Source organism: Cuculus canorus, chromosome 4 (assembly GCF_017976375.1).
Source record: "Cuculus canorus isolate bCucCan1 chromosome 4, bCucCan1.pri, whole genome shotgun sequence".
Taxonomy (NCBI): domain Eukaryota; kingdom Metazoa; phylum Chordata; class Aves; order Cuculiformes; family Cuculidae; genus Cuculus; species Cuculus canorus.
The window spans coordinates 14,256,067-14,281,765 of record NC_071404.1 but is presented as its reverse complement, the minus strand read 5'-3'; the positions used below and the strand labels follow the sequence as shown (position 1 = coordinate 14,281,765).

At 45.9% G+C, this 25,699-nt stretch overlaps 1 protein-coding gene across 2 annotated transcripts in view; it reads right to left on the bottom strand.

Annotated features, from left to right (window-relative positions):
• Window positions 1–24,357, bottom strand: part of CRMP1 (collapsin response mediator protein 1) — a 50,299-nt gene extending 25,942 nt beyond the window's left edge. Inside the window, exons 1-4 of one of the 2 annotated variants that reach the window (XM_009564682.2) lie at window positions 23,802–24,357; window positions 7,774–7,862; window positions 2,394–2,578; window positions 684–848 (exon numbers count right to left, since the gene is read on the bottom strand). In XM_009564682.2, the coding sequence (XP_009562977.2) occupies window positions 684–848; window positions 2,394–2,578; window positions 7,774–7,862; window positions 23,802–24,173 (811 nt within the window). In that variant the 5' untranslated portion in view covers window positions 24,174–24,357. Of the gene's footprint in view, window positions 1–683; window positions 849–2,393; window positions 2,579–7,773; window positions 7,863–20,928; window positions 21,212–23,801 lie in introns of those variants that run through there. The other variant, XM_054065128.1, reaches the window with a different exon arrangement.
• Between the last annotated feature and the right edge of the window lie 1,342 nt (window positions 24,358–25,699).

Below are 25,699 nucleotides of genomic sequence, written 5' to 3'. Positions count from 1 at the left end.
TTCAAAGTTAGGAACCTAAGTTTAGCATTACTTTTTTCTAATAACTTGGACCTATTTTAAAAATATTGGCATGCTTTACAAAAAAAACCCTTATCTCACAAGTAAACTATCCTAAGCCATTGCTGAGAAATGAGCCATAGCCAGTGACAACTTTCTCAGACACATACACCTTTCATATCTGTGCTTAATTTGAGGCAGCTAAATGGGCCAATTCCAGTGTAGTTAAAATCTGAACCGCTACCTTTAAATCTCTCATTCTCTTCATTAATGAAATAAAGGATCTAAGGTGACTGGGCTGATTGCCCAAAATGCTGATCTCTGTGTTTTATCTTAAAATAAAACCTCACTATACAATGTCTGAGTCTATTTCCACATGTACAAACAAACATGAAGTCAAACATTTGTATCCGACAACACACACATCTTAAAATTCCATGCTTGTATTGGGTAAACACTCTCCCTCCATCAGCCTAGCTGCTGCCTAGCACTCGTGCTCAAAGTTTTAGGTCCATTTTACATAGCAGCAAGTGAATACAAAAGTTTGAGGTAGTACAGAACCTTGGCAATATAACCAGCACCTGTCCATTTCTGTTCTGGATGACACATTCATTAAAATACTTGAAAATTTCACCTCCACATGATATTTCAGTAAAACCAAAACACACTAATTTTCACTCACTAACCTTTGTCTTGAACCAGTACTTCCAGCTCTTCTCGAATCCCATCATACCAGCTGGTGATGTCCACATGGAGAGAATAATCACAACAAGATTTGGTGTCAGCTGCCTCATGCCACTTCTCAAAAGAGGTCAGTAAACTCGAGCCAGGTTCTGGAAACACGTGGTCAACTGAAAAAAGAGATTCAGTGTCTGTTATCCAGACTGCACACTGCTCAGATTTCCTCAGTGCCCATAAGTAGCCTTCTAGCATCTCAGCCAAAACTGCAGCCTTGGAGGCAGTTTGTGTGCAGACTGTAACTTTGGAATGTTAATGAAGTACTGCTGTCTCAGGTAGAGCATGTGGACAGTCTATCCTAAAGTTCAGTCGGGCAACCTGCTTTGTGCAGTATCAACAGACACACAGTGGGAGATATAAACATCTCACAGCTTAGAGATCATCTGTTTTTCCCTTTACTGTTTCATAAGAGACCACAAGTTCTGGACTTACCTATATTTACTGTCTGATGTGTTCACTTCTACGTATTTCATAGCAAGCATTATTATTAACCAGTGCCCCACAGTCACTGAATTAGCCTACTCTGCCTTACCATTCTATCAATGGAGGCGTTAAATGCTTTCTCAGCAACCAGAACCGGGAATATAGCCAAAGGTTTGAACAGAGATGATGCAGAGCACAAACACTCAGCCACACTATATGGCAGGTCGAGTGCATTGTAACCATGCGTCTTCACTGTCTTGAAGCTTCCTGCATCTGATGATGCCACAATGTTTACTGACATAAAACAAAGACATGACTGCTTATGTGTTTATATTTATCTTTGCAAGGCTAAAGCAAAAGTAAGTAAGGAAACAAAGCAAGATGGACTTATTGGTGGCATTTGTAAACCTGATGCTTCACAGGAAGCCTCAAATAAAGAATATACGCTTAAAAAATTATTAACAAAAGTAATCGACAGCTGTATTTTTTGCTTATTGCCAGAGATCCTTTCAGCTAATGCTTGCTGCTGAACATAGGTAATAGGTAACACTACTCAGCAAAAAAATCCCACATTCCAATTAAGTGGGAGAAAACCCTACTGAGCAGCTCCTCTGCTCAAGGAAAGTAAGAAAATTTATGTCACCTGAACAACTGCCTCACCATGTCTAATCAAGGGCCAAGACACTGCTCATAGGAAAGAGATAAATCTTGCCCTGCTGTTTGGTAGACAAAAGAAGGGTCTTTAACAGCTAGAAACACTTTTCCCTTCCACCAAGAAAGATGCTCCTCCAGGACTTCCTCAATTCCATGAGCTGAATCTGTGTTTGTAAACAAGCATCTTGTTACTTCCAAAGCCCTTAAAATGTCACTAGGTAGGAAGACCAGATCTCTGTCAGATTTTGTGTGCCATACATTTCAGCACTGATTACACTTTTTCAAAAATCCCAAGAGTAGATATATTAACCCTGTGTGTGTTCTATATTTCAGAAGAGAAACCAAGAGACAATTCCCCATGCTGCTGTTTCCTTCTGAAGGTAGGTTCACGTTCAGGCTAACCCTGGATGACAATGATGAATGGATCTCCAACACACTGCTCAGAAATCTGAAGATCACTGAGAAAGAGATCAGAAAACTGGTATGGAGCCTCCTATAGCTATCCCCACATGTGCTACATGAGCTTCATGCTACATAAGCTTTAGCCTGGGGTGGGAAGAGTTAGTAAGGCTAGTACTCACTTATCATGGTGGTGCCCCCTGCTAGGGCTGCTTTTGTGCCTTGATAGAAGTCATCAACAGCAGTCATTCCTTGGTAGGGCTTTTGTAGGTAAGTGTTGACATCTATTCCCCCAGGAATAACCATGCGCCCATTAGCCTCTATGGTCTTGACTCCTCCAGGAACAATCAGATTCTCTCCTATTTGCCTAGGCAGCAAGGAAAGTTAATATTATTTTAATTAAACTAAGAAGCATAGCGGACAGCAGCTATTTGAGGCATGTAGGGGAAAGGAACCGAGGGGCCACAGGGAAAGAGCTGGGACCCCAAAGAAAAGGTTCAAACACCCACTCCGGCTGCTCTGCATGGCACTGGCAGAGCAAAGCATCTGCGAGCCTTCCTAGCTGGGCCATCTGCTTGGGTTGCTTTCTATTGCTCTAGCAGCCAATAATAATGCAGCATTAAAAAAATGATTTTTTTTTTTTTAAATCCAATTCCTATCTTTAAACAATTACAAATATATACAGTTAATGCTCTCTCAGGAGCTCCAGTTTTGTATTTTAAGTTCTCAAATGAAAACAAAAAATCATAGCTCAAATATGACAGCAAGTTGGAATTGTAAATGTACGGCAGAAGCACAAGACACATGAGAAAGGAGTTATAATTACTTTGTAATCAAGCAATGCAAATCTACCCTTAAAAAGAAACCTAAGTATCCTGAGATACAGAAATACATGTTTAAGAGAGTCAAAACCCTTTAATCCGCCATGTCACGCATGCTTCATCCTTTTAACTCTTAAATTTAAAAATCCTGCATAACTGTGTGGAAAAATGTTAATTAACTGTTGCAATCATTTCCCCTTCAGTTCTTGAAAACAGGATTTTTTTTTCTGCACTATTAAAAGTATTGCTTTGTTCCCCATGCTGATATCAAGCAAACTCCAGACAAATCAAATACTTTTAGCGTTCAAGGACACAACTACGATTAAATTAACTTTTAAGTTTTAAAGCCACATTACATTGTTGTTGTCTACTTCGTGTGGTGCCAAACAGGAAAAGGCATGGGCCTGTGTGGCAGTCATGTCTCTGCATTCTCACACCATAATGTATTTGGGCTTAGAGATAACTATAAGGTAGTTTAAATTCACTTAGTTTATCTTGTATTACAGATACACAGTCCTTGTCTTAATTTCCTTTTGTCTAGGATAAAATAACATTTATCCACAGCTAAACAAATACCCCAGACATCTGCTGAATCTGTTTCTCCCATATTAAAATGCAACTCCCACCTACATAGAAAAACACAGCAACTGATTAACAGCCAATAGCAACAAGCTAGAACTGAAAATGAATATAACCGTTAATTAAAACCAGTGGAAAAAAACAGGGGATAATTATTCACACTGGAATTTGGCCAAACCGCCAGAGTTAATAAATAGCCCCAAGAGGTCATGAATTTGTTTCATATGCTATGCAAAAATGTCACCTCCTGCAGCTTGGCTCCCCCAGTGCTCTGGGTTTTGGCTGGAGGGAAGCACAGCCATTCAGTTAGCAAACTCCCCACCAGCATCCTGAGCAGGGGGCTCAGCCGCTCAACGCTGAACAAATCGAAAAGGGCTTACTTGTGAGAGCTGATAATATCACAGCTTGTAGCCATACAATTCCATGTCTGGTGTCTAATATTCATCAACACATACAGCACTTGGAGCATGTCATAACCTGTTCAGCTGTGAGGAGCACTAATGATACCATGACAAACAGGCAACTGATATATAGGCAAAAGCCAGCGGCAGCCCAGCACATCCAATTGTGCAAACAAGTTGCATGAAGCTTCTCTGCTGTTAAAATCCAAGTATACCATAAGTCACTCCAACACATCAGCGTACCGAAGCTTGTATAAAGTTAGGTAGCCCCACAGATAATAATGGTGGTGTACTTATTTTCCTTAGTTGAATCCACTCCCCAGATTTTAATCAGAATAATCCTCAACTTTTGTTCAGTGTTTATGTGGCTAAAAAACTGAACTGGGGGAAAAAAATTTCTTATGACCAATCTCCTTTAAATATGTCTAAAGCAGAATTTCAGTTGAAGGACTACCAAACCTTCTGAAAAGAACAACATTAAAGAAAACCTGTAAAAGCAATTTATTTTTATTTTCTTCCACAATCAGTTCCCTGTTCAAGAAAATACATATTCTAAGGGAAGTGAGAGAGTGCTAAGTATGTACAGAAGTCTTTTGATGACTTATTACTCATTATTTTCAGTGTACAGCTGAGTTAACATCTTATTTGGCAACCGCTGAAGTCATCCATACTGAAGTGACAGGGGACAGAATAGCCTGTGTGGGTGATGCTGCACCATTACCTGTCAGAAGCCTGTCTCATCTCTTGCCCTGGCTTCAAGGTTAAGGCTAGGAGAAGGCTGATTTTCACTGGCATTTTTAGGGTTATTTTTATTCTGACTGACTAGAACACAGAGTAAGAGATAACGTGACAGGATTCCAGAATTGCTAACTCATTAATGCTAAGAGTATGCTAATAAGAATGAGGTTCAGTTACTTGTGGGTGAAAAAATACAATAACTCAGGTAACTACTCTAGACACTGTACAAATGATTGAGTTTTCTGAGGTACCAGCAACTAGAAAACTCAGACTCACAGAAAGCTGATGCTGTCTACCGTCTTCAGCTGAACAAGCTGGTAAATTTTGTCATAAATGACCTGATTAAAGTACAGTGGAAACAGCAGGTTTCAACTGTTAATAAGCTTAGCCTGAGACAGCTGAAAACTTCACCCAGAACTCAGTTGAGTTATTTCTGCTGTTATCAAGCCCAGATCTCTTCCTGGCATCTTAGATTCCCCCTAACTTGGCCCACTGCCTGTCCAGCTCTGGAGACCCTTTCCCTCACCATCCCTCCTGCACACTTGTCAATGCCCTCCAGCCCAGAGGGACCCAACCCTTCCCCTTGGCAGAGACAGAGAGGAGGACAGCAGGCACCAGACCATGACCTGCCACTTGGGCTCATTTCCTCATGTGGAAATGAGAGACAAGTTAGATGTAAACAATATATATTATTTATGTACCAATGGCAATTTAAATTACTAAATATCTAAATTACTATTTAGATACCAGAGAACTGCCTGTCAGCCACCACTTGCGTGTGCAGGGCTTAAGTTTCAACTAGGAAAAATCCACATGCACTACTGCTCCCTTGTACCTAGGGAAGCCAGTCTGATCATTGATAGATGGGGAAAAACATCTACCATCCTCCCAACTATAGCTAATCTTTAAACACATGCAAGGTTATATCTACATTCCTCTCTGCAGGGACATAAGCCATAAAAGACCCTACTTCATTTTGTTAGTCAGCAAAAGAATATCCTCTACTTCCCAATCAGTTTCCACTGCAGAGTAGGAAAATTAACCCAGATCCTTCATATTGCAGTAAAACCAGAACGTTCTGGCTGAGTGGTGTGGTGGCTGCTCCATTCTGTGGAGTATTCTGTAGTATCAGCAGGATCTGTGGCTAGAGAGTTAGGGCATCAACTGAAATGTGGATGCCTGAGGTTCAAGGTCCTTCTCTAAAGGATCTTGAGCAACATTTAACAATTATGTTAAATACTTAAAGACAATGGACGGTTCCAGCTGAAGAAATGAAAAGAGACGAGTCCCAGAAAATATAGCACTTCCCTAGAGTGCAGAATTTATCATCTGAACCCAGTCAGGACCCAAGCCCAAGCCACCAGGCTGACCTCACAAATTAGCTGCTTTTTCAGAGCAGTACTTCTTGCACAGTTTACAAAGAAAAACCTTGAGTCATCTAAATCCAGAAAACAGGGTACAGCTCAGGGTGCTGAATAGTAAACTTGTCTTTAGGCAAAAATGAAGGCATTTTAAGAATGAAGATACTGTCTACCTATTCATTATTAATAATAGCTATCTCGGGCAGCTGCGATACTTTCTGGAGGTATGGACCCATGCATGGATCTCACAGGGAGTCTCTGCACTTAGCAAGGGCAGCTGAAAGTTTGGCATTGCTAACCTGCTTAACAAGTACCACTGCATTTTGGGAATCAAAGCCAAAGATCCACAGCAGTTTCAGACTCACAGCATCTCATACATTTAGTTCTTATACCAGTTCTGACCCTTACAAGTGCTACTAGGAAATTTGCATCTGAACAAACAAAAGCAGAGAAAAACTCAACTGAAATGCCTATCAGAGAGCACAACTTGGTTGATTGTTGCTATTAAAAAAAACACACCTCTTCATAATTTTGTCCCCTCTCCACCTAAAATGATATGCTCCTTTTGCCACTTCTGCAATGCAAGTAATGCAACAACTGGAAAAGCAGAGTGCAGTATTAAAAAGTAAACTGCATAGTCCACGGATACAAGCATTCACATTTGTTTTTTCTGTTCTAATAGCCTGAATCACAAATAATGTAAGTAGGCACAGATATGTAAACAATCAGACTTCTAATCTGATGGCTTATTCTTAATAAAAGGAGCTCTGAAAACAAGCAGGCAATGAATTATACACCAGATAACCATAATTATCTTCCTGTGCATTAAATTGTAGCCTCCAGAGACCAAACTTGTTAGATCACTAGTGAAAACATTTAGCAGTCAAGATAAAGGCTTTGATCTTTGTGTACATCAGAGTGCTTGCACACACTACACAATTTTGCAAAACTAGAGACCCGTATCTCCACTAAATCAGGGTAAGACCAGTAGACCTACATGAATAGACATCTCTGTTCCCATTCTCCAGGCTATCAATAACAAGTATTTTATGGCTTTTCACCTAAGGAATACTTTCACTGAGCCTGTACTTTTTATCCTCATAAATCAGTAAGATTTTCTGGCTAACTGTGTGAAGACTTAAGATTATATATATCTTTGCTAAACAAGAAAAGGGGCATACAATCAATGCATAACAATCCTGTATGAACAGTACATACTTCAGCATTAACCAACAGGGGAACTGAGAAGAGTAGGTCCCTGTCAATGCTGTGTAACACGAGGCATATTTCTGTGCCATGCAATCCTTTAGGGTATGGCTGCATTTGCCCTGATTATGTGTGAGGGAAAAAGCTGTCATATGTGGACTCACAAAAAAGGCGAGCATTACTTCATGAGAGTACCTGCTTTCCTTGACTATTCTGAAAGAAACTAGGATTAAACTCTTTGAAAACCAAATACCTCCAACTTAAAGAAATTTTCTACTTATCTCTTAGGAAAGATAAAATGGCAGAATTTCATAACTAAACTCTCCTTTAATATGGCCCCATGTCCAGAAGTTACCGAGACACTGGCTGCAAGATTTCAGGTCAGCACCATTACGAAATCACAGTAGTTTATACTAACAGGCATGCAAAAAAAATTCAATATTTTTAAAAACCAACTTTATAAGTCCATCTTCAAGGTATATGTCTGCATAGAAGGAGTGGTCATCATTGATAATTCTTCCACCTTTAATGAGTAGTCGGTCACTCTAGGGGAAAAAAAAGGAAGAAATGTGGGTTTGTTGAAATAAACATAATAATATTGATGATACCAAATAGATTTATATTATATAGAAAACTATAAAGCAATTACGCTATATAAAGGTCTATGCTATAGATTTAGGTGGGTACATAAACAACGGAGATGAAAGCCATAATTTCACTGAATGTTTATTTCTGGCTTTTGGAACATGAGTCCTAATGGTCATCACAGTCTTCTTTCTTTAAAGCAGAATTCATGGCACATGGAAACATTTGAAATGCCACTAAATCCCCTTTTTACTACCACCTCATTGTACAAAGACCAAAAGGGAAGAGAAGGCCCCAGATTAAACTGCTCAACACTGGAATGGCTGAGCTGAGCTCACCTGGGACTCTTAGCATCCCTGGAAGAGTAACAGAACTTGAAATGGGAAGGGACAAGGTCAGGAGAGGCTGCAGAGCTCTGTAATGCAGCAGTTCCTGCCCAGGTAAGCTGCTTTAAACCACATCAGTTCAGCAGGGTCAACTGAGCCGCTCAACTGAGGCAGCCAGCACTCTACCACCTACCCACAGACAAAGTCTGTCACTTCAGTACAGAATGCTTTTGGAAAGACTTTTGCCAAGTGACCATGAATACTGGAAAATTCTAAAGCAGTCAGAACCTTTTTTCCCCACTCATATACAAAAAAATAAGGACATTTATTCTAAATTATTTCCTTGGCTCACTAAACAAGAACTCAGACTCTCTATTTTGTCTATGTATTATACTCCTCACTCCAGATTCAATTCCTGGCTTAATTACAGGATGACTCACAAGTATAAACCACACATGCCCCAAGTTCCAAGTTTAGAAAACAATTAGACATGTTGATATGTTTTCTTATCTAGAAAACCAGGACAATGATACAGAACAGCTGAAAATTTATTGGTTAAAAAGTGCTAGGTAGGGCAGAGCTAGGGCGGTTACAACTCTTCTTCAATATAACTTCTCAGTTATAAGTTGCTTATTTACTTCTTAGCTTGTACTTAACAAGTTTGCATGTTCAAAGCTTCAGTGGCTCTAGATATCATTCCACAAAAAAGAAAGAAGGGAGAAATGGTTATTTTAAGGGGGGGGCGGAGAAGAAGGGGAAAAAGACATTTAAAATACAGTCCCTGACAAAATATAACTTATACAGAAGGCTTTTTTCTCCACGTGCTGCAGCAGCGAGAAGACCTTTCGGGAAACCAAGGCCTGAACTATAATGAAATACATTCTTGGGACCTGCTTCAGATGTTGGCACCCTCTTACTAAAGGATGTAGGCGAATCACAGAATAGTCCATGTTGAAAAAGACCTTTAAAGATCATGGAGTCCAACCTTAAGTCTAACACTGTCAAGTCCACCACTAAGCCACATTCCTAAGTGCCTACATGTCTTTTAAATACCTCCAGGGTTGGTAACTGAAAGACTTCCCTGCACACCCTGTCCCAGTGCTTGATAAATAACCCTTTTGGTGAAGTAATATTTCCTAATATCAAGGCCACCTCCTCTCATCCTATCACTTATTGCTTGGGAGAAAAGATCCAACACCCACCTCACTACAACCTACTTTCAGGTAGCTGTAAAGAGCAATAAGGTATCCCCCCTCAGCCTCCTCTTTTCCAGACTAAGCAGCACCAGTTCACTCAGTCATTTCTTCTAAGACTTGTTCTCCAGCCCCTTCACCAACTTCGCTGCCCCTCACACTTCAATGTCTTTCTTGCAGCAAGAGGCCCAAAGCTGAACACAGCATTCCAGGTGCAGCCTCACCAGTACTGAGTACACAGGGACCATCACTTCCCTGGTCCTGCTGGCCACAGTATTTCTGAATGCAAGTCCTCTGTCTGGAATTCGCCAGACCAGTCTCCCTGTTTTCTCCCCAGTCTCTCTACTATCACTTCTAATTGCAGGACTTGAGAATCAGCAACCTGAACACTAAGAAGTTATTTTGCTATGTGCTGGCACTTGCATCTTCTCACCACGATGATTTACTACACTGCCTGCTGACACCACCATCTTGTGAGCTCTTTATAAGCTCATTCAATTGCCTTCTCAAACATTAACACTGTCCAATTACAAGAGGCAAAAGCTTATTGATACGGGCAGGGAACGCTACCAGAGCACCGCATCTGTCACTGTTAATGAGTCAAAAATCTGCATGCTCAGCAAGATGTTCTACATTTGATTTATTTTAAAACAGAAGGAGATGCATAACGAGTAGAAAAAAATGTAACAGGCCAGGAAAATAAGACAGACTAAAATAAAGCACAAGTTCGAGCCTAGAAAAATAATTGCACACAATTGCACACATAAGGATTTTATATGGCTTTATAAATAAATATACACACATGAGTGACAAAACTAGGTATCAGAATGATCTGAAACTAAAAAGGATACAAACCCAGTTTCAAGAAAGCATGCAATTATGTGAGTCATCCTTTAAATTAAGCCTTACTTCTAGTTTATAAAGGATTACTGAATATTTACTACAAGGTCTTGCCTTCTTCAGAATTTCGGAACGTGTAAGAAATTCTGGCAAAGAAAGAAAACTGCACTTTATGAAGGCTTTCTATGTTTTAATTCTTGACACTTTCCTGCTCAGAAGAAAATACAAACTGTTCAAAAGTGTTGCAAAAGGGAGCAGGTCCTGTAGCTAAGGTTGCCTCCAGTCAGGAATAGGAAGCCATGGGAGATGAAGCTGCCAAAACCCCACTATCTTGATGCTCCCCAGGAAGGTTGCAAAGCCACCAGGGAGGTTTCCACGGACCCTTGCTCAGCTTTCATTAGGATCTGATACATGCAGAAACACCTCTGACACACATTTCCATTCCAATAAATGACCAAAATTCAGAGGATAAAGGAGTTTGTTGGAATTTCTCCCAACCAGCTAGAGATGTCAGCACATCTGCAGGACCCGTTACAGACTGCTGCAAGCCAGGAGCCCAAGCAAAGCAGGGTACCTTTACACAGATGGTGCTGACAGGCACGAGCAACCCAGGTGATATTTCAGTGTTGCATGGACACCCCGGCAGCGCACAGAGAGGTACTGCCTCATAAACATTGCTCCAAACCAGTGGTGTCTCGTCCTTAGCCAAAGCAGCCATACCAAACACCTGTGGGCACCTACCCATACAGATGCATTGCCATGAACACACTGGAAAATAATACACAAACATAACTGACTTGCAGGCAGGTGGGGGTTAATATTACCAAACAATTCACTGAATGCTTCATGAAATAAACTTTCATACAAATTCTTGGTCAGCATGTGAGTATTCATCCTCCACAACAGCCTAAGCATAGGCTTCAGGGACAGGCACAGCTCTGTCCTGAAGGCAAACAGATGTTGCCACCCTGCACTGCTGCCACAGCCACCAATGTGTGGGAGCTCCTGCACTGGTTTAGGGCACAGGCACTTGTGGCAGTGAAATACTGAACAGAAATCTGGGCACACAAGTACGTTAGCCTCCTTGGGCACACAAGCGGCTGTGCATGGTCAGGCCCATTTATCGTTTACTAGGGGCCTGATGTCAGGCAGGCTGCTTGCAGTTTCTCATCAAGTGCCAAATGTCCAGAAAAACTCGTGACCAAAGTCCTCTTCTACCTGGACAATGTTCCAGGCTGGAAGATAGCCACATTCTGTAGCGCTCTGGAAAAAGCAGGGGGAGTGGAGGAAGGAGTGACCTGAAGCTCATTAATTAATCATACAGTGCTGGCCCATATTTCCCCTCCCCAGCTGTAAATCCCTCCAGGCAGGACACTTTCTTTGCCTAGCTCTCAGATGTACCCTGAGCCACTGTGTGACCTTTGGGGGCTCCCACTGTACAAAGCAACACACTCATTAGTCAGCTCAGGAGGTGACAATAGTGTAAGCCTTTGAAGGGTGGTTGTCACCTCTATATTCAGCTAAAAGATGCCTCAGTCACTGATGCCCCGGCTACTGAGCCCTAAGGGCTCCAGACCAAGTTGTCAGTGCATTGCCTGCCACAAGAAGCTGCCAGCCCAGCTCTCCTGGGCGCAAGCCAAGGAAAGTTGACGGAACTCTCTCCTCCCTGCAGCCAGCCAAGGACAGACAGCAGAACACAGCAAAACAGAAAGGGGGTATTACATTGAACATACAAACTGAGCAATTCATTAGGTGCCAAGATTCAAGGGAGAAAAAAATCTGCCATTGACATCATTGACATGGAGATGCAGAAAGCACCACTGTAAATCCATGGCACTGCTCGGCATTCACTGCAGGGTGTGGAAGCCACCGTGTTCTTGCTTCATCTATCATGCAATGATGCGACCGCATCAATGCAACACTGTTTGCTTCCAATCCTTGTGGCTGGCTACGACACAGTGTCAGCACAGCAACAATGCTTATTTTCTGTCTCCCTGCAGCTCCATTTTACAAGCACTCCAGCACCTCCCGGCTAAGTTTGCTGCCGAGTACGATACAGTCATTCCTATTATTCACAGCTCTTCACCTACAAACCCCATGCACTGCTTTCACCGTGATTTTTTTGCTAATCGCGGTCTAGCTTCTCCTGTTTAATCTCGCAGCAAAGACATAGAGCTTAGTCTGTGACACGACAGTAATTTTCATGGCAGCAGAAGGAGATGCCATAAACTCAGCACCGTTTGCTGCAGGAGGAGGGGCCAGCTGCTCAGACATGAGGCAGTAGCTTTCATTCACTTACAACTATCGTTGTATTACAGTAAGAGCAACACAAAATATCTGTAAGCTGGTGACTGGCACAATTTGTACAAATTGCCTGTTTTCCTGAGTTTTTTAAATCAGTTCGGCTCAGGTCTTGTAAAGCATGTCCACATTTTCATACACCTCCAACAGTAAAAGGCCAGCAAAGACAAGCAGCATCTGCATCACACTGCTAGATGATGCGACTGAGCCCTGCTGTGGTCCCCGATTCTGCAGTGAGCTCTGCACAATTACAAGTGAAATCAAATTCCCTTGGTCAGTGAAGCACTCTGCTCTGCGTTATCAGAAAATATGATTCAAATGTCAGTTTTAAATGCTAGAGCAGGAACAATTGCCAGGAAATTTAAAATCAGCCTTTTTTTTTTTCCATTCACCTACTCCACTCAGAGTGAGAGGTATCTAAAAATATTACATACAACAAAATTCCAAACAAAATTTGGATTTCCAGAATCCAAATACTGCATGTATAACTCCATTTTATACATGCAGTTTTCAACCTCCTTCTGGAACTACAGAAAAAAAACACAGTAACAGAAACTGCCATCTTCTGACATAAGATTTACTAAAAAATAATATCTCAAATGGCACAGCATGTCAAAAAACAATGTAGCACAAGTTATAGCAAACCACACACTTCCCTTCAGTATCAATATCCATGGTACTGCACCTGCAGGCTCCTTTCAGAGGAAACCACACCTCTATCATACAAGATGGAGTTTGGGGGAAAAAAAAAAAAAAAGGGAAAGAATGAATCTGCCACTAGAAATTCTAACCATATAAAAAGATTCAAAGAGATTTCAAGAGCACTGTTTTCACCAAATAGCAGCATCTGTCCAGACTGCCATTCTAATACATGCTATTACAATTGCTTTTCTTACACAAATAGAATGAGTACCTATTACATCTTCACCTCTAAATCATGTCTTTTTAAGTATTTACCGTTTTCTCTACAATTTAACTGCAATGAAATTTACATAACAGGTCTAGCATATGGGTCTAAGCGCTGCTTCATTCTTGGATTTGAACTTTTACAATTGCTGCATTGCAAACTGAAAAAGTCATTGCAACACTCTCAGCTCCAGAATTTCCAGGCCTGAAGGAGAAGAAAACACTCAGCAGTGGACTGACTAGAATATACTATTGTCCTTACATCTCCAGAGCAACAATAGCTGTATTCTCTAAAATCCAGATTAGTCAATAGCCCTGAAGATGACTAAAGATTTTATGCTAAATAGCCATTTGAAAACAGTTTAAATTCCAAATCCACCTGTATTTCCAGTTCTCTGCCTGTTAATGCATGTGGTTTAAAAGACATCAGATTAAACACACCAGACATAAGAGGGCATTAGGCTACATTATCACACTTGCAGCCAAGGCATCCATCTTTACTTTTTTAGCATTTGAGTCCTTTGTTGCTAAGGCTTTACAAAGACCACTGAGAGTTAGAAAAGACAGAGCATCCTCAATTTAGAGGGAAGGTTCAAAAGCCACAAGCCGATGTTCAGTTCTCCTTGATTATCCAAATCTCCACTAGAAGACAATTTGCAAGGGAGCAGTTTCTCAAACGGGAAAGTCCCATTGGCAGATAATAGAGGGAGACCCTCGGAGCTCCTCTGTGCTTCTCTGCATTCCTCCCTTCAAAGCCACTTCCCATAATATACAAAAGATTGTGAAGATATTTCTCTTGAGGATATATTTGGTTGTCTGTCACCAGAGCTGGTGAGATTCAACCCCATTGTGATACAATACAGCTAAACTACTGTGCTTTTAGCAAAGTACTTACACATAAGTAAATTTTTTAAACTTAATGGAAAAGGAAGAAAGACATCCTTCCCAAAAAGAAGGCTTGTTTAAAATCCTTTCATAAGGATCAAAGTGCTGTAAATGGGATTGAATTAAGAACTGCCTGCTTATTGGAGATCTGTTTTTAATCAGCACTATCCTTCCTTTTGAATTTCACGTCTAGGTTATTCTCCGTATGAAGTAATTTTTAGCTGAGGTGATCCCTGAATCAACCCAGGGAACTACTTGTAAAACCTTGTATCCTTGAGGCATTATTTCCAATATGCAAATAATGGAGAATCCTGCTTTTATGGTTCTTTTATTAACAAATGCACTCCTCGATACATGGCAATTCATTTAGGAAGGGTTATGCTAACTGTAGTAATGCTGTATCTTGGTCTGTAGCCAATATACTCATTCATCTGTATTCATTTAAAAGATCTGATGTTCTTTTGTTTCCCCTTCAGAGACCTGGCTTTTTATTCAGCTAGCAATTTCACTCCTTAATCACACAGTCTAAAAGGGCTACTCCTACAGCTACAAACTCCATGCAGATTTCTTCACTGCAAATGTCATCTTTGCTTTGCCTTTAGAAGTCCTTTCTAAACACAAACAAACACCTTATTGATGACAATATTCATTGGCATCAGCAGGCATTTCACCCAAGTATGGTCTGGAGGGTTGAACCCATTGCACTGGGTGGGGTCATAGCCATCTCTTGGGTTACAGATGGGTTACGTCAATCACACCTGATCTCAAAATCTCAGCAAGGCAATCATAGGAATGGCTAAACTTGGGAAAAACAACAGCAACTTACAGTACGGTTAGCTGCCTGTGTGCCACCGAAATGAAGATGAGTTTTATCAAAGTTCTAGTCAGAAAACTGCATCACATTACTAGGACACAACAGCTTTTGTACCTGTCATGGTCAAAATCTGGCCATAAGACCATAAGGAATCTCTTCTCTGAGAGAGGAGGTGGATGCAGGGGAAACAGAACAGTAGAAACATGTCCTTGAATACAATGCTAGCAACAGTAATGATCAACTAAAGGCAGTGGGTGCCTTTTTGCTCTCCTGTTGTCTGACACATCTACTTTTCCTGCAAGTCATAGCAAGCTGTGGTGCTCAGGAGATTTTACACTGATTGTAGACTTTACTGAAATCATTGAGAATATTTATTATTAGGTAGGAACACAAGAGCTGAGGCCTTAAACCTCACCAGGACAAGAGCTACAGACTGAAATTTTGTCTCATGACAAGTGCTTGAAGTGATAAGCAAAAGTAATACGAAGTATTTCTATCCTAAGGGACAATGCCATCATCTTTACATGTAGTAAGATTAGAAACCTGTAAATGATTTTGCTGTTCATCTCCGTTCCATCTTTCTCATACCTATAAAAGCAGCAAGAAATTTATTCCAACTAACTCTCACAGTGCCTGAGTGCTTCACAAGACACTGGGCTCTCCTGGAACCCACAAAGGAAAATTAAGCTTCTCCCCTTCACCACATGTATGAACTTGCTTATGAAAGAAACGGCAGCAAAGCAGGAAAGAGACCCTGACCTCCTGTCAGGAAAGTAGCTCATTGGCACTGGTTGCTCTCGTAAGAAGGACATTCAGATTTGCTGAACAACTACCTCATCACATCAGTTATATTTTCCCAGACAGGCACTGTCCTCTTTCCAAACCCGCACAGCTTCCAGCAAAACGCAGCTCAGTTCCCAGTGGTGGTACCAGCTGTGATGCTGAAAACCCTGATGAGGGGCATGACTGACAAATGTGCTGTGGCAGTTAAAGGAATCACTGCCCCAAACCCTTCTTACTGACCTTCTGCCAAAGGTATCAGTCTCCACAGAAATGTCCCCAGAAGGACCTACTCTGGATGTAATTTAAGACACCAGATGTAAGTGGTTTAAATACTGCAGCTACTTTTTCTCTTGTAGAAAAAGGAAAGGAGAAGTCTTATCACAGAATCACAGAAATGGTGGTTGGAAGTCCAACAAGTCTACTGGAGCAGCTAAAGCACCTCCAGAGCTGTCAGATCCATGGCAATACACAAGGTGAATTGACAAACGTTCATTGACAGTCAAGTAAACTGAGAGGGGCCAAGTCTAGTAAATTTCACGCATTAAAGAGATATTCAAGAGTAAGAAAGGACCCAGAGGTCCCAGGCCTTGACATCTTAAAGTAGGACAAAAAATGCTGTTTAAATCAGTCCAAATCTTGGACCAACAGCAGAATAATAACGTGAGACAGCATTCAGTAAGCTTTTTGAACACTTTTTGCAAGTCACATACAAATCTATGTGCAGCTTCATACTGCTAAACAAAGGTGATTCGGAAAAAAGCATGGCCAGGTGAGATTTGGTAGACCCACACCTAGATGAGGACTTTGGCTTTGGTTCCCCATTCCAGGTATTCACTATGCTCTGTATCTGTACAACATGTAATCCCTGGTGCCCAAAGTGAATCAGCTGGCAGCTGGCAGCTCTCTCACCATTTTATACCAGAACACCTCATGTTCCCTCAGCACTTTGCTTAGGCCATACAGAAAGTTTGCCATCTCGATCTTTGGCAGTTAGCTTGAGACCAAGTCTCACACAGCAAAAGTCCAGATGAACATATTTTTCCTCTCTCAAAGTATTCTGGCATGTTCAACTGAGAAACAGCCTACTTGTTTCTCAGCTCTCTTCACATCAACCAATTCAAAAGGCTACAATTAAAATTATTCTCTCTGCCCACTTCTCTGAATTTCTCCAGCCTCTCTTCATTTTCCTGCATCTGTTTTTTTTCCCCCTTTTTTGCCAGCTCTTCTCTTTACTTGCTAAGCTCAATACTACCTTCCTACATAACACCACATTTCTGAGCTCCTCGTGCCTTACAGTCTGCTAGCTTAGGACCAGCAGCTCCTTCCCCCATTCATATGCCAACCCTTGGACCAATCCCAGGAATATTATTGTCTTTTCTAAAAAATTCAGGCACCACTTGCCTCTTTGATGTCCCTCCTTGCATTTGCTTTGGTGACTATTCTCCTTTTGCTCAATGGAGTTCTCTTCCCACATCCTCTTCATGAAGCTCACAATGATTATATTTTAATGGTTGCAATCACTACTGGAATAAACAAGTCCTCTAACAAACAGTTTACATACCGCATGCTTACTTTTAAATGGTGCTCTCTATATAGTAATTTTGAGTTCACCTGGGCTGAGGCCTTGCTTGAAAAGTGCGCAGTACTAACAAAACATACAATCAAAGCAATTTACCACAGATCTTTCAGTGTCATCATCCCCTGTTGATTCCCTGTAATATGCTGCGTGCGAGGAGTACAATAGCAATGTTAAAAGCAACGATCAGGGGAACATATACTGGGAAATCTGGTCTGCAAGAGAGTATGCCCGCACAGCTGAAGCACAAAAGATTGCCACTTCATGCAGAAAAATACCTCAGCAATGGATGTGGTGGCTGACTGTACTGCACAGCCTGACAAATATGCTCCTGCAGATGCATTCTTGGCCATCCTTACATTATGCACACCTTGCTCCATCCCTAGCTAACACTCCTGAAGCAGGGGAATGAGACCCATTCAAGGACTTTAAGGCAGTGCAAAGGACATGACCAAAGTGGTTACGCCTACTCGCATCACTATTTTATATCACCCAGAGACTGGTCTGGTGTTTCACCAAATCCTTCCCACAGCAGCTACAGCAAAAGAGGCCCAGTTTCTCCAGTCTGACACACAACTGGATGGCACCTTACACTGGAGCAGTGCTGTTACTCAGCTTACAACACCAAGCCTAGATGCTGCACAGGATTCATAAAGGGCAGTAAGAGAGCCACAAACAGGATGAACTTCAAGAAGCATCACTTTTCAGGGGCTAAAATGAAAAAAAGAGGCAGATGCAGATTCGGTAAATGAGACCAGGGAGATGCTCAGTGCCAAAGAGGGGGCCTGTCTGCAACACAGTGTCTCAACTGTTCCAGATATTTCCAAGAGAAAGGGGAAAAGCAAAGGCAGCAATAAAGCTGCTTGAAGGGAAAGGGGTGAAGTGGTTATCAGTCAGGTACTGCTGATAATCTGAAGGGGGCAGGAGGCGAGGGATGGTCAGACAAAGCACTGAGGAGGCAGTTATGCCCACATGCACTAGGGGAAGTAACTCAGAAAGGACAACACAGGACTGTCTTCCAAGAATTATACTTGTTTCTGCACTGATCAGAGCTGTAAACCACCCTCTGCCTCTTCCTTCACAGGATCTAACCCATAGCAAGCTCTTGGAGGGATGTTTCAGCCAGGAACCAATCACAGGTAGTGTCTGTGGCAGGATGCTGTGGCAGGATGCTAGGCGCTATTTGCTCTGCTTGCTCAGAACAGCTCAAGGCCCCATTGCAAGAAATACAGGCTTGGTATGAGGAAATCCACAGCAAAGCATCAGCACATGGGACGCTGTTAAAAATTACTTTCCCACTATTTCAAGGAATCCAGGAGCTGGTGTAGCTCCAAGCAGCAGAAGCGCATGTGGAGAGAATGCTAAGCACAGTAATAAATGACATTTTTATAAGATTTCATCATCACTATTGCTGTTGCATAACTTTACAGAACTATCACATCTCCTCAGAGCCCAGAAGGCTTGCAGCTCCACTGTGTTTCCTTAGTGGCAGGATGAAATACCTAATTTACCATACCAAAACAGGGCTTTCAAAAGATACACGCAGACAGATCCAGCAGGCTCTTGTGGGATGAGCAATGCATACTAAGTATAACACAGAGGGCCTGATCAACTTTTGCTGGAGAAGATGAAGAGCCAGAAGGGTAAAACATTAAAATGAAAAAAAGCAATCCAGGTCTGGTGCCTGCCAACTTCACTGATGTTAATTTATGCCTTTGATTTGGTCACAAAACTCAACACTGGCATTAATGAATATTCATTTACAGAAGCTTCAATACATCCCGTTTTAAAGAAAAAAGGCTGAGGTTTGGGCTTTATTTTTCCCAGTGATCTTCTCATCAGCACACAGAAGAAAATTTGTGAGAAGTGAAGAAAAACAAACTGTTGATTCCAAGGCAAGCACTCATAATTCTTCCCATTTCTTCTTTCACTCCAAATTGGAAAGTGAACAACCAGCTATGGGTGAGAACCTGTTACAGTCCAGCTGCAAATGAAGGTCAAGCCACTCACAAAGCACCTGACAGAGGGCAACCAGGGCTTGCCCCAGCCCAGAGGTACGCTGAGGAACTGATGCACTGAGGACCAGCAGCGAGAGGAGCCATCACACAAAAAGCCATTGCAACGCCCAGGCTCAGCCTTGGCCATCAGGCAATGCTGCCTGTTGATAGTGGAGAACGGTATAAATGCAGCACTTCGATAGCATAAAACTCCTCTTTCAGAAGGAGGCTGCTCTCCTCCTGACCAAATATTTTGACTAAAGGATTCTTTTTTATAATATTAAGAAACCTCAAAGGGCTTACAAGCCTTGCAACACTGGCACAAATAATGCCTTAACCATCAGGTTTGCTCAGGAAGGCGCCACACCCACCAGTCAGCACACTCTCCAGCTACCGACATCTGCCCAACGCCCGGGCAGAGCCAGCTTTTCTGGGCAAGTCCGACGAACCCAAACCTCTTTGAGCTCGCCCTGCTTCCCTGCCGCTCTCCGCCCTGGGTGCCGTGGCAGCAGGGAACCCCTCGCCCACTGATCTGGCCCCTTAAGAGGAAAACAGGTACCAGGCTGCAGGTTAGTGCTGGGAAATCTCTGCATGACCAAACTCCGGAGGAGATTTCCCCTGAAAACCCTCTCCACGCCAGTCCTGCCTGGTTTTTTACCCCCAACCCTGTCGATCCAGTGTATCTATGGGAAACAATACATAGACTCAAAGGACCCAGATCCTTTCCTTCTGGCATGGCAAGCACGCTCTATTGTAGTCCTGCTCGGGGATCTGGCGCGAGATGGGCACAGATAAGCAGAGGATGGTTATCATTAACTCTTTGACTTCTGCTCCCCACCATATCTGATGTATTAATAGCGCGCGGAGATGCTGGTGGTGGCATCATGGCGCTCTTTGATTTTTCACATTCCCCACCACCACTCCTCCCTCTTTCCCCCCTCCTCCCGTCTCTCCGCATCCTCAGCGACCCCTGCCACTGCCGGGGGGCGGCGGGGGCACGTCGTGCTGCGGATCGTCCCCTCCCTCTTTTGTTCTGCCTCACACAGCGGCACAGCGTCCCCGGGCCCAGATCCTCGGGAGGGCGGCACCCCAAACCCCGCGGCAAGGCTAGTGCTGGCCCTTCCTCTGCTCGCCCCGAGCCACCCCGGCCATGCGGAGGGCGAGGGAAGGGGGGGGGGGGTGAGGAAATAAAAAACAAACACGGAATAAAAGGAAATAAAACGAAATAAAGCGAAATAAAATGAAATAAAACGAAATAGAATGAAACGAAATGAAATAAAATGAAACGCCATGAAATCCCTCCCAGCCCGGAGCTCCATCGGGAAGAGGCACCGGCAGCCGCTCCCGCCGCACGCCCTTCCCCGCCCCGCTAACAAAGGAGCGAGGGCAGCCGGGATCCGCTTACCGTGATGTGGGGGATGCTCTTCTTGCCCTGGTAAGACATGTCGGCTCTCGCTAACGCCGGGCGCACGCGACACACCCCGAGGAGCGAGCCGAGCGCGACGGAAAAACAGCGGTGGTGATAAGGGGAATAATAATTGAGAGCCCGGTGGGGTGATGGGGTGGGGCGGGGGCGACTCGGCAGCGCTGTGTAATGGAGGCAAAGTTTCCTCGCCTAGAAGGGGAAGGGGGAGCCAGGCAAACCCGGCACCTTTTTTTCCGGCTGCAATAAAACAGGGACGCGGCTCCCGGAGGAGGAGGGGGGGGAGGGGGGGGGGCGGTGAGCGCTGCCTCTCCGGCGGCTGCAGCGCCCTCCCGGCTGCAGGTCGAAGCAGGATTCGCTCAGCTCAACCCAGGAAGCGTTTCCTTTCCTCCTGTCCCCCACCCCTACCCCTTCAGCCTCCCTTCCCAGCCCATCAATCCAGCCGAAGCCTCTCTCCGTCCGCAGCGGCGCTGGGAAACGCCGCCGCCCCGCTCGCACGGCAGGGTCAGCAGCGGCGTCCCACGCGTTGGCTCCCGCAGGCTGGGACTGGGGGTGACCCACGGCATGGGGCAATGGCACTGTCCCCATGGGACAGTACTGACCCTGGTGGCACTGCTTTGCTGTATCACCATGGCACTGATCCTGATGGTACTGATCCCGATGGCACTGCCCTGCTCTGTCCCCGTGGCACTGATCCTGATGGTGCAGCTTTGCTGTGTCCTCATGGCACTGATCCTGATGGCACTGCCCTGCGCTGTCCCCGTGGCACTGATCCTGATGGCACTGCTTTGCTGTGTCCTCATGGCACTGATCCTGATAGCACTGCCCTGCTCTGTCCCCGTGGCACTGACCCTGATGGCACTGCTTTGCTGTGTCCTCATGGCACTGATCCTGATGGCACTGCCCTGCTCTGTCCCCATGGCACTGACCCTGATGGCACTGCTTTGCTGTGTCCTCACGGCACTGATCCTGATGGCACTGATCCTGATGGTGCTGCTTTGCCATGTCCTCCAGGCACTGCCCTGCTCTGGCCCCATGTGCCTGCTTTGTCTCCGATGGCACTGATCCTGATGGCACTGCCCTGCTCTGCCCTCCTTGTCACAGTGCCAGTGCCACTCCCGGCTCTGCCCAGTCTCCAGGGGAGGCCGTGGGTGCTGGCACAGCACAGCACAGACAGGCTAGGCCAGGTGGATGCTGTGCCAGCAAGTGCTGGACAGGAAAAGTGGCTGGTTGAAACCCTTCCCTCTTGTCTGATTCAGAGTGCCTCCCTCCACCCGCAGTGCTTTGATTAAGGTTCCATGCACAACTGCAGGAAGGGTAAAAGGCACTGCAAAGCTGCACCCAGGGTAATTCCTCCAACAACCAGCAGCCAGGGGCTGCACACACACTCTTGAAACACATGCACAGATGGAAGGCATTTCCCACCCAGGCCACATCCCTAACATCTTCCCAAGAACCACCACTCAGAGTCTGCAAAAAGCTCCAGCTGCCTCTGTGCAGGGGCCAGGCACGTGCCTGCTGCTTACAGCGTCCCTTCCTAAGTCGAGTGACCAAATCTTGCCAAATCCCCCAACCTTCTCATCATCCCCCCAAGGCTAATCCAGAGCCAGACAACTTTGAAAGTGCAGTGAAATCCAGGGAGGTACCGTGCAATGTGCTCACTACGCAGAGTCCCAGGCGGGGACCCAGGGAAGGTGGGGAGGCAGCATCAGGAATGTCCCTGCAGATGAGGGACATTCAGGGTATGGCACGCCCTCCCACGGTCCCAGGGTCCCGATGGAAAAGAGACAGGCATTCTGGTGAGGTGGGAAAGGGAAGACTGCACTGCAGTTGGCAGCCTCTGAAGGCAACTCTGAGGTCACTGCAGTGAAGCGGCCCCTTCGCAGGTGCAGTGTCCCACCATGGCCAGCCTGCTCGCACCAGTGTCCCACCACAGCGGGTACCCACTGGGCTGCACAGGAGGCTGTGTGGGTCCCTAGACCATGGAGGGCCAGTGCCCAATTCGTTCTCAAACTGAAGAGGAGGAGAAAACAGTAGAAACTCGCGGTTTAGCCTGTGGATAAAGCAGAGCATGGGCAGGCCACACAGACTTCAGGCCGGGTGCTAAGGTGCATCTATGCGGGGTCATGACTGCAAGGCTGCATTTCTTTCTACGGGGAAATCAATGACATCCCTGGTTCCCAGAAGCCAGCAGCCCCGAGTCTGCATCCAGCCTGATGCCCACAGATAGGGGTAAGTTGGAAAAGCACATCTGGCAGGTGCTAGTGAGCCCCACCAGCCTCACTTTGTCCTTAAACGGACAATATGAGCCCAGGCTGCAGCCCCAGAGGTAAGAAACCGCCGGAGAGAGGATTCGGCCGATCCTACGGAGACAATGAAGGCGCATGGGGAGCCGGGGGGATGCAGGGCAGAGCCGGGACGGGCCGGAGCCGGCTCCGCGGCTGGGACAGGCTCCCCGAGCCCAGAAATGCAGCGGGGGTTGCTTTGTTCCTCGGGAGGCGCCGAGGGGGCCGGGACTCCCCTCCTGCCCACCCGGAATAAGCAGCTTTTTACCGGCAGCAAGGGAAACCGAGAAAAGTCATCGCCATCGCTTACAAAGGAAAACGATCTCTGGGATCGCCACCACTAAGCTCAGGCAACCGAGATAGTTTAGGGGCGAGCCAGGCTCTTCCTACAGCATCACCGGGAAGGAGAGGACCGTGCCCAAACTCCCCCGCAAAGGCGGCCCCCGTGCCGGCGAACGGGGCTCTGCGGCACGGCAAGGCTCGGCTCGGCACGGCAAAGCACGGCTCCTCTCGGTTCGCCCGGCGATCGGGGGCGGCGGCTCCCTTTCCCCGTCCCGGAGCCCCACTCACCTGCCCGTTGTCCTGGCCCTGCAGCAGCTCTTTCCCCACGGGGTATCTGATCTCCACGCCCGGGGTCTTGTCTTCCCGATCTCCTGGAGAGCTGATGACGGAGCCGGAGACCTCGCTGATGTCGCTGGCGGTCTCGCTGTAGTTGTCCCCTCCGTCCAGCATGTCGTGCCGGCTGCCGCTCCGCGGGGTCCGGGACCCCTTCTTCCCCACGCTGTAGGCATCGAAGTCGATGGTTTTGTTCTCGTAGGCCCCCTCCACGGAGGCGAACATCCCCCCGTATTTCTGCCGCGGTGTCTGGGCTGTCGTACCCGGCCTAGCTAGATACACAGGCAGGTCATCTTCTTTATTCCAGTTCCTCTTTCTCTCGGCCATTCTCGCTGTCCGGATCCCTCCCTCCCTCTCTCTCTCTCTGCCTCCCACTTCTCTGCACCTTCTACTACCGGGATAGGCTGATAGTGACCATAAAAATGAATGGATGGATGCAGCAGCGGCGGAGCTGGGTTGGCTGGTGGGATCTTTCCCTTAGGGAGATGCAAACGTTAACCTCCCTCCCCCCACCCACCCCCGGAAAAATAAAAAAGAAAAAAAAAAAAAAAAGAGAGAAAGAGAGGAAGAAATAAATCCAAGCGGGATTTAAAAATAGCCGTGTTAGTAAAGAGCACGTGAAAATAAAGTACAAAGAGCGGAGAGGAGAGGGTGGCAGAGGCAGGTGATTGGAAAGCCCTTGACGAATAGGAAGAGCAGCAGCAATTCCCAGAGCAAGGACCGCAGTGCACACGCTTCCCCGGTATAAAGAACGATGCGGGGGGCGGGAGGCAGGGGGAGGAGAGAGCCCTCCGCATGCACACACAGCTGGTGCAAACGGGGTCCTTCCCGGCGGGCGGGCGCCAGTCACCTGCTGCTACGTGGCTTCAGGAATCGGGGGGTGGGGAGTAAAAAAAAAAAAAGAGGAAGAAAAGCCCCAAATCTCCCCAGCTCCCCTGGGCGAGCCGGAGGGAGTTTCTCCCACTTTGCACGCTCGTGCTCCTCCCGCCTCTCTCCGCAGGAGGAGGATGCGGCGGTGCCCGCGGGGGGAGGGGGTCGGCGGCTGCAGGGGGAGCTGCGGGGAGAAAAGGAGGAGGGGTGGCCGCGGTAGGGGAGGAGGCACAAACAGGTCCCCGGGGAAGGGCGACCGGCGGTGCTTTCTCCCTGCCGCAGCAGCAGGTGCCCGCGGTGGGGGTAGGGGTTGTCTCAGCGTCCCCGCTCCACCCCCGGCCGCCCCCCTGCCGGGGCGTTCGATGCCGCCGCGCAGGCGGCAGGCACGGCGGCGGCAGCCGGCGCTGACACGGAAGTGATCGCGCCGAGGGCTGCCTGCGCCGCCGGCTCTACTCCGGCTATGGGGGCTCCGCCGTGCCCGCAGCGCCCGCCGAGACCCCCGCGCGCGCCCGCGCCGCCGCGGCCGGAGCTCCCCGCGGAGCTGTCCCTTCAGCACCCCGGGCCGCAGCTCAGGCCGGCGCTCGCCTGGCTTTCGGCTCCGCAAAGGAGAGGCAAACGCGGGATACCCGGGGAGGAGGTCCCGAAATCTAGGAGGGCTTCCTAAAGCAGAAGGATTGGAGAATGCGTTACCCTCAGCTCTCTCCACAGCCCACTTCAGAAAGTCCATCGTTACACCTCTACGCGTCTTACAATGATGGAGGAGATTGTAGAATTACAGAATCATAGAATTACCAGGTTGGTAAAGACCTCTTGGATCATCAAGTCCAATCATTCTATCAACCACTAAACCATGTCCCTGAGCACCTCGTCTACTCGTCTTTTAAACACCTCCAGGGATGATGACTCCACCACTTTCCTGGGCAGCCTCTGCCAGTGCCCAATGACCCTTTCCATGAAAAACTTTTTCCTGATATTCAGTCTGA